General features: G+C 33.0%; 1 protein-coding gene across 1 annotated transcript; it reads right to left on the reverse strand.

Annotated features, from left to right (window-relative positions):
• Nucleotides 1-5,046: 5,046 nt before the first annotated feature.
• LOC107782067 (aldehyde dehydrogenase family 2 member B7, mitochondrial-like) lies at nucleotides 5,047-8,705 on the reverse strand (the record flags this gene model as incomplete). Its single annotated transcript, NM_001325332.1, is given in 11 exon segments — nucleotides 5,047-5,467; nucleotides 5,548-5,609; nucleotides 5,696-5,833; nucleotides 5,956-6,093; nucleotides 6,176-6,349; nucleotides 6,953-7,042; nucleotides 7,259-7,488; nucleotides 7,574-7,727; nucleotides 7,821-7,963; nucleotides 8,061-8,216; nucleotides 8,582-8,705. Coding segments are annotated over 11 exon segments (1,629 nt in total). The 5' UTR covers nucleotides 8,652-8,705.
• Nucleotides 8,706-9,565: the final 860 nt, after the last annotated feature.

Raw genomic sequence — 9,565 nt, forward strand, 5'->3', positions numbered from 1 at the left:
TCAGACTAAAAATGTCTTAAATGCATGCAAAATTAGCTGCACTTCAGACCAATTAAGTCTTAAGTGCAATTTTTGCACTTCAGACTAAAAAGTCTGTTCATGTAAAAATTAGCCGCACATAAAACTAAACAATCTTAAGTGCATCTTAAGTTTGCAATTTCAGACGCGAATATTTCCCACTTCACACCCGCTAAATCTATATTGATCCTAAAACGAGTAAACTTATAAATTTTTATATAATACGAATATAACTTCAATAATAACCCCAAAATAGAGCATATTGGTAACCCCCCCCCCCCCTTTCATTTACTGTACTAGCAATTCAAGAAGTGAGAGAGATAAGATGAGAGGTTCTCCCGTAGGGCTCCTGTCAGGGGCGGCTCAACAGTATCCGGGGCCTAAAACCAAACTTCAACGAGGGGCCCTAAGTTTTTCTATATTTAAAAACTCATTTAATAAAAAAAAAAAATTGAAGTTTATTTTTCAAGCTTTTTGAGATGTAAAATTTTTAATAATTTATTTATAATCGATTTCTTAACTAGGATTATATATACTCTACTTTCTAGGATTATTATTCAATTCTTTTAGGATTTCCTGATTTTTTAAAAGACCTATGTTAAACTCTCACCAACTTCTTCTTCTTCTTGTTGGATTCAATTCTCTTCTAGCTCAATTGTATTACTGATCTGATTATCTACCATAAATTCTTCCTATTTTTGGGGATTGTATTAAAGTTTCAAATTTTCTCTCTTTTTTTGATATTTTTAATATGCGGATTCATATTTTCTTGTTGATATATTAAAATTCTAATAAATTAAAAAAGATAATATGTAACGACCCGGCCGGTTATTTTGAGAGTTATAGCACGGTCCCATAGTTTCCTTATTTCTGAAGAATATACTTTTTTATATACTAAATATTTCTTTAAAAATTCATCAAATGCAGATACAACTATTTATTAATATCAGAAAATTTATTATAATATCAAAAAAAATTGGCCCCCCTAGATATGGGGCCTCAAGCAGTTGCTTGAGTGGCTTTACCATTGAGCCGGCCCTGACTCTTGTGAGTTTAAGCTCTAAACAAAGTGCACCTAAGTAAAAAGAAATATTGTGAGTAGACTCGCACTGAGTATTTAGACTTTTTAATCATATCACACCAAGGACAATTAATGTTCGAAAGAATGCTTGGTTTAGATAAATGGATCACAAGTACATTTTTCTGAGAGGAGGGGTGTTCATAAAAATCCGAAAATCCGAATCAAACCGAAAACCAAACCAAACCGACCAAAAAAACTGATACATTTTGGTTTGGTTTGATTTGGTTTTGGTTTTGAAATTTAAAAACCGATCAAATTTGGTTTGGTTTTGGTTTTAATTAAAAAAACCGAACCAAACCGAATATAGGAGTTGCTATTTTAGATTTATTATTACACGTATATATATGTATATTTTTATACAAAGTTTCAAAATTTTTGTAGTAAATGTTAATCGTTTGCACTTTTAGTACAGTTCTTTACCTTTACATTCTAGTTTGATTGATAGTTTTCTTTTGTTAAGTGTAAAAATCTATTTCATGTTAAAAATAATATATTTTTAATTAAGTCCTTAAATTATTCATCACTATTTGATTCAATTATCATCAATATATCTTGGTAAATAATAGATTTCTCAAAGGACAATTGATTTGATAGTGTTACGTTGAAAATGTGGTCGTCGAAATATATGTTTGGTAGTCTATGTCTTATATTTAAGAAAAAACCGACAAATAACTGAAAAAACCGAAGAACCGACATAAACCGAATCGAGAAAAAATCGACTTAATTGGTTTGGTTTGGTTCTAATATTTGAAAAACCGACTAAATTGGTTTGGTTTCTTTTTAGGGAAAAACCGATCCAAACCGAACCATGAACACCCCTACCTTAGAGCATATTAATTGAATTAGAGGTATACATAGATCAAGTTTGTTCAGATTTTTTAATTATCAATTTAAAGTTTCAAACCAATTGTATCGGATTTTATCTATAAATCAAACCAAACGAATAAAATTTGAGTTTTTCAATCTCGATTTTAAGACTTAAATTCATGGTAAAAAAATTCTAAGATTTAAATTCGTGAAACTTAGTTCAAATTGTGGTATTTTAGTTGTTGGATTGTTCCTTTGCGGACGCCCTACCCGTTTAATCACCAAAAAATTTATTAAGAAAATGGGAGAGAATGAAATATGGTAAAAGGAAAAGATTCTAAGAAAGATGATTATTTGGTCTACGAGAAGCTTTAGTACAATTATGCGATCTTTCACTCTAGTTACAAAGAAATTGAGGATATTGCCATAGTGACTCTTTAAGCATCTCCTTTGTGCTTCCTCTTCAAGTTTGTGTGAACACAATTCAGAAATTGCTAGGACTTTTGGGAAGAAGCAAGGGAAATTTGATAGCAGTACATGAGGTTGGATTTTTTTTTTTTTTTTTTAGTTCCTGATTTTTTGTTAAAAAAGAATACTAGCAAGAAGAACATTTAGTGACACTTGAAGTGGTTTATTCAATTAAATCTATTGTGAAAGTAGTTAGTAAGTCGCCCACAAATATTATTGTACGAAAACAAATTATTTGTACCCAATATTTATGCAAAAATAATAATTGTGAAGCTGTAATTAAGTTATATTGTTCAAAATGAATTATCTCTTGACGTTGAAATCCAGTGTAACTTGATCTCGTAGTTATGCTTGTCCTCCTCAAAATACCTATAAATTCTCCATACAAAAGTAACATCACGACTCTTTCATCTTGTGCAAAAAATTACTCTTCTTTACTCTGATTTTATATGGTGGAGTAACGGTGTTTAGCAGGACAAGAACGTAAATGTTCCTTTTGATTTATATATCAGTACATTGGAAGAAAACGTTAAAATGATGTTGAAAAATCAATTAGATAGTAACAAATACCATATTACATTTGAATTGTTAAAATTATTTAGAAATAAATACCATTAATAGAACAATGATTAACTTTTTAGGAAGTTCTAAAGTAAAATAATGTCATGTATGCTGAGATGAAGGAAGAACTTTCTTCTGTGTGTGGTTATATCTAAAAGAAAAATGGCAATACAAAATAATAAGACAACGCGGAGATTCACACCCCAGCACACACACACACAATCACAGGCAGTTTAGCCAAGGCGTGCACCATGAAGCTTTTTCCGTAAGTTTATTTTGTCGTCAACATTAAAACGTGTAAAATTTGAATTCTATTAAAATTCGTCTCCAAATAATTTTTTACTTTTTAATCTTCATTATTTGACTATAATAATCTATAATTTTGTTCTACAATCGAGAATTAGGCAATTTACAATATTATTATGTACATATATTATGAATGTCAAGATATATAGTTAAATCAATGTTTTTATTGGTTTACACAATTTTTAGACATATTTTACTATACATTTTTTATTTCATATATTAATCAATCTTTAAATGTCACTTTTGTTTTTAAATGTATTAAAAATTTAAATTTCATGGGAGATACCCACAGTGCTTGGGACTTATGTCATGGCCAATGATAGGTAAAACACGGTATGTCATTATCTAACAATTGGCTTATAAACTTGCCTCCGCGTTAACTTGGAGGAGATGTACATGTTCATGGCACTGGATTTATAACTTTCTAGCGTTTTTATTTTTAGGGGATACATAAGTATAGATACAATTTATTTCATTACAAAAAATTAATTTTAGGTGAAATAGCCCGTCAAACTAGTACTCATTCCGTCCCAATTTATGTAGCATAATTCTTTTTTAGTCTATCCCAAAAAGAATGTCACGTTTCTATATTTAGAAACAATAACACTTTTCGCTTTTAAATATATCCCAAAAAGAATGTCACATTTCAATATTTAAAAACAATAACTTTAATTTTTTTTTTAGATTATAAATTTCAAAAAACATTTCTTTTTTCCTTAAACTTCATGTCTAATCAAATAATGTCACATAAATTGGGACGGAGGGAGTATTATATATCAGCTGGAGGACATTCGTAATGTAAACAGGCATACACCACAACACACACAGGATTTAGCATAGGAATTTGTGTTCTTTTTCCGCCTGAAGGCAAACACCACAATATAATATTTGCTTGAGCTCACGTTGACTAGCTATAAACATACATACACACAATATGATCTTTGTGCTCAGAATATGATCTTTGCTCAAGCTCGTGTTGACTAGTTTAATTAAACACACACAAACACACATAGCTCAGAATATGATCTTTGCTTGAACTCATGTTGACTTGCTTAAACACACACAAACATACACATTACACATACACACACAAGAAATTAATCAAAATGGTAGTAGGAGAATTGGTTTCTTAGGCCTATAAGAAGCCTCTTTTCCTTGTTGGTTAGAGACACACAATTCACATAACAAACTAAGCTACTATCTTAAGCAAGAAAAGCAAGAAGAGAGAAAGAGAAAAATGGCAGATAAGGAAAGCAAAGGAAAAGGAAAAGCAGAGATGGCAGGCAGTGGAGCGCGCAAAAGTGGCGTATTCCCATTCACTCCCAAGAAAGGAAGTCTACTTCCTAAAGAGAAAAAACATGTTTCCACCATGATGGGTGAGAAAATTGGTCAGTCCGTTGTTTCCCTTGTCAAGAACAGCAAAAAGAAGATCAATCCTGATGGTGATCAATGAACATGAAAAGATATATACTTGACGATACGAGTCAGAAATAGTTCCAACATCACTTGTAATCAGTGTCTCATTTGTATTCTTTGTATTCTATAACCATTCCATGTACTAAGGTCTCTAGTAGGTCTACAGTATATCATCACAATGTTCAGTCTTGTGTTTGTATGTGCAGTTTTCTTATAATTTGTCATATTTTTCCCTATAACCTAAAAAGCTGTTCAGTTCTCACAGAATTTCATGACCAGTCTATCTAAGAATCACAGCGTTAACGGATGGATTCTACTTCATAGTTTAGATCTTCATTGGGATAGATAAAACATATATGCAAGGAGGATATATAAAAGAGAAATGACGATTCAATAAACCCTGCTGCCTGTTAAAATTAATTGCAGTTTGCTTATAGTAGCAAGTTTTAAAGAAAACCAACACTTAATCGTCATCAGCATCATAAAATAAAGCAACTTGATATAGTTTTATTTGTAAAAATTGCTCAGGATTATGTTTATAACCATGCAGGATTCTTCAATGGGGTCACAACTGCCTTTACTTGCAAGTAATTCTTGAGACTGTATTCTCCCTTTTCTCTTCCGTGTCCACTCATTTTATACCCACCAAAAGGAATTGTAGCATCGAAGGTATCAAAGCAATTAACCCATACCGTTCCAACTCTCAAGGCTCGTGTCAATGTGTTTGCAGTGTCAATGTTCTGTGTAAATACTCCAGCAGCTAGACCATACCGACTGTTATTAGCTCTCCGTATCACATCATCAACATCCCTGTAATAACAAATTCATGTAATAAATAAATCTGTTTCAAAGCGCCATGCTTACATATACATTAGGGCGTTCAGACATACTTAAATTTTAAGATGGACTGCACTGGACCAAATATTTCATCTTGTGCAATCAGCATATCGTCCTGACAATTTTACAATGTGTTAGTTATAACAATATGTGGATGTTGATGCTGAAATTGTGTCTATTAAAGTGAAGTGATGCATATACCTTAACGTTAGAGAAAACTGTGGGCTTAATATAGTATCCCCGTTCACCAAGTCGCTCACCTCCAGTTTCAAGAGTTGCTCCACTATCGATACCAGATCTAATGTAATTCATGATCTTATCAAACTGTTTTGAATCAATCTGTTGCGACATGAAACTCTTGGGTTTAGTATTACCTCAACAAATGACTTAAAAGGAAGGACATATTTTCCATGATACTATTTTGATCATGATCGGTAATAGAGATAGGGGATCATCAATACCTGAGGACCCTGCTCAGTGCCTGATTTAAACGGATCACCAACTGTTCGTTTCAAGGCACGTGCCTTTGCCTTCTCAAGAAATTCATCATAAACTTTCTCGTGAACAAAAGTCCGAGATCCAGCACAGCAACATTGCCCCTTTAAAATAAATGCCATTGATGTTAGTATCTACCATTAACCTGACCAACACCTTTTTGCAGAAGTATAGATTGGAAATAACCTGATTAAAGAAGAGAGCAAAGTGAGCTTGTTCAACGGCCGTATCAATATCAGCATCCTCACAAACAATAAAAGGGGATTTCCCTCCAAGTTCCAAAGTCACCGGCTTAAGATTGCTCTTAGCAGCCAGTGAAAGTATAGCTTTTCCTGTATCTGTCGATCCAGTAAAAGCAAGCTGTGGACGAAACGAAGGTGAATCAGTGTCCAATCCAATGCAATATACTGGTATCTACTTCCATGCTAATACTTTGACTTTGGATAAATTGCATTAAATAGCACAGCGCGCTAAAGAATCAAAAGCTGCCAACTCTAAAATCCCTTAATACAATTCCATGATTGGATAAGAGAATGAGTGTGATGATAACACTAAATATTTCTAGACTTCCATAATGGGATCAAAACTATAAGATGGCTGGATTTTCTACATGAAATCTATGAAATTTGCCTTCTTTATTATTGAATAAAAATTCATCCTTTCAAAAGTTGCAGATACAACATGCAACAAAGATCTCTTCATTGTTTTTTTTAAAAATAATAATATAAAATTGAGGAATATTAGCTCATTTGACACCACTAGTTTTGACAAGATATGGCAGCAAATGCAATATATGAGATCAGTGCTTGAATATGAACGAGGAGTAGTTGCAGTGTCTCGCAATCGGTCCAACCAAAGTATTGCCAGATTACTTTCGTGGAGAATTAAAAGCTGAAAAGCCACAAATGTCAGATTGTTACACAGAGTGGACTATAGGACTGAAGAAGAGCTTAAAGAGTTTACCTTATCGACATCCATATGACTACAAAGAGGAGCACCAGCTGTTGGACCAAAACCAGAAATGATGTTCAAAACACCTTCAGGCAGCCCAGCCTGTTAGTGATAACTGAGTATTAGAGATATTCCATACAATAGATAACTTGTAGAAAGTAGCAACAACAATGTGTTAAAAAGAAAAAGAGTTGTTGAAATTCCTCATCAATTAGTATATGCTTCAGTTTCTGATTGTATTAACACCATAAACTCATGGAAACAGAAGAAATACTTTAGTGACTATAGTATTAGAAGTAATGGAAATTTTGATGCTACCTCCTGTAACAGATGTGCTACGTAGAATGCAGATAATGGTGTCTGCTCAGCTGTCTTTAGCACGACAGTGTTCCCACAAGCTAAAGCAGGTCCAATCTTCCAAGAAAACATGAGAAGAGGAAAGTTCCATGGGATAATCTGACCAGCAACCCCAATTGGTTCGTGCAATGTCTGAACATGATATGGTCCATCTGCAGGAATAGTCATACCATGAATTTTATCTGCCCAGCCTGCAAAACCAATAGGAGATCATTAATATTTTCGACGCGAAATAAGTGATGATATACTTGCTTTCGTGTTGGCTTTCTGACTTACCAGCATAATAACGGAGTAGACGTACAACCATTGGTACTTCAATCTTAGCAGCCTGTTCATACGGCTTCCCAGTATCCCAAGTCTCGAGCGTTGCAATTTGATCGTTATGTTTTTCAATCAGATCAGCAAGGCGTAGCAATATCTTTGACCTTTCCTGCAGTTATGAGAGATGGAGAATTAGGCGCAATATCGCGTGCACAACCATTAACATAGCATAAGAGAGAACTGAGAGATAAGAATTCGATACATAAGCATTCATTTTAGGCCATGGTCCTTCGTCAAAAGCCTTACGAGCAGCAGCTACTGCCCGATTAATATCTTCTGCATCACCTTCAGCAACATGTGCAATTACCTCCCCTGTCCTGGGGTCAAGGGTAGGGAATGTTTTTCCTAAAATCTCAAGAAAATTAGCTCCATTGTACAATAAATGGCCAAAGTTGATATGGAAAAAAGAGAACAGAATCTATTAGTGCGACAACATATTTACCTGATGCAGCATCAACAAATTGGCCATTGATAAAAAGTTTAGTATGTTCCACATTGACAGCTGGTTTGATCGGTTCCTCAATAGCAGCCGCCGTGCTGTATTGATAAGCAGCTATTCTGCCCAGATGGGATTTTTGCTTATCCACAATGATCAAACCTGGATATACCAGGATTATAACATGAATAACTTATCCCACCTTCAACCAAACACAGGATACATTTAATCCCAAAATTTATAACCAAACGGCAATTGAAACTTTCAATCCAGATCTTGAAATACAATGCATCCAGGGCTTATGATATAACATGGTCATGGAATTCATTATAGATCATGAAGAAATGTAAGAGTTTCAACGAAAACTCATCATATTTCGAAATGCACATCACAAAATCATGATCAAACAAAGGTATCAAAATCCATTTACACAAAAACCCAATCCAAGAAAAACAAAACAAACATATAGTAATAAATCTCAGATGAAAAAATGATTCATAAAAGAAAATATATATATATATATATACCTCTTGAGAGCAGATGAGAAGAGGATGTCAAAGAGCGAGAGAGACGAGAGGTAAACACACGAGCCGCCATTAATATGAACAGTAGAGCAAATGAAAGTTTCTCACTGTAATGAATTGAAGAACCAGTAAAAGATGGAGTAGCAACTTTATATACAGGAAAAGTCTATGAATAGTTTGTTGTGTCACGTATACGGTGGCAAGTGTATGACTTATCAAAAAGTAATACTTCAGACTAAAAAATTGAATTTAAACAAAAGATAGAGAGAGAAAAGTGAGTTATCCATGCATATCAACACGCTACTTATATAAGATGAGGCAGAAATCGTCCAAAAAATGATTTCAATTTGGTGGTGCAATCTTTTCCCCGCAAAATCATGGCCGTTATCATCAATTATCACTTCAAAAAGTATAATCTAAATATATATATTAAGCTAAATATTCAGTCAAATTAAATTATACACGTCAAATTACGATCATTAACAAAAGAGATTAACATAAAGTGGATTTAGATTATATAGGACAATATAAAAAAAAAACTCTTACACTATCTTATATTTTATATTGTAAAATATAGTTAGATAATCAAGTAATTTAAAAAGGCAATTGAAGATAATTCTATATACATAAGAATTGATTGGTATCTAGAATAAGAGTTCAAATTATATGTATCCCTGGTATAAAGATTTTGCATTATTTTGTGAATTTTACTAAGATTGCATTCCATTTTTACCAATTAATGTTCGTAAAGAGAATTCTTCAATTTCTTTTGAGTAATTGTTGTTGTTGTTTCCTGTATAGTACTTCTTATCTGATATAAATATGGAATGATAGAAGATCAAGTTTTAACTTTTCCACTCTTAGATATATATTATCCTCTTTATCAGCTACCTACAGCAGTAACATACGTAAATATAAATGATATAACTAAAACAAAAATTAATTCGAGCTCACTGAATTCACAGTGTTTCCTTAAGGAATTTAATT

This window comes from Nicotiana tabacum, chromosome 20 (genome assembly GCF_000715075.1).
Source record: "Nicotiana tabacum cultivar K326 chromosome 20, ASM71507v2, whole genome shotgun sequence".
Taxonomy (NCBI): Eukaryota; Viridiplantae; Streptophyta; class Magnoliopsida; order Solanales; family Solanaceae; genus Nicotiana; species Nicotiana tabacum.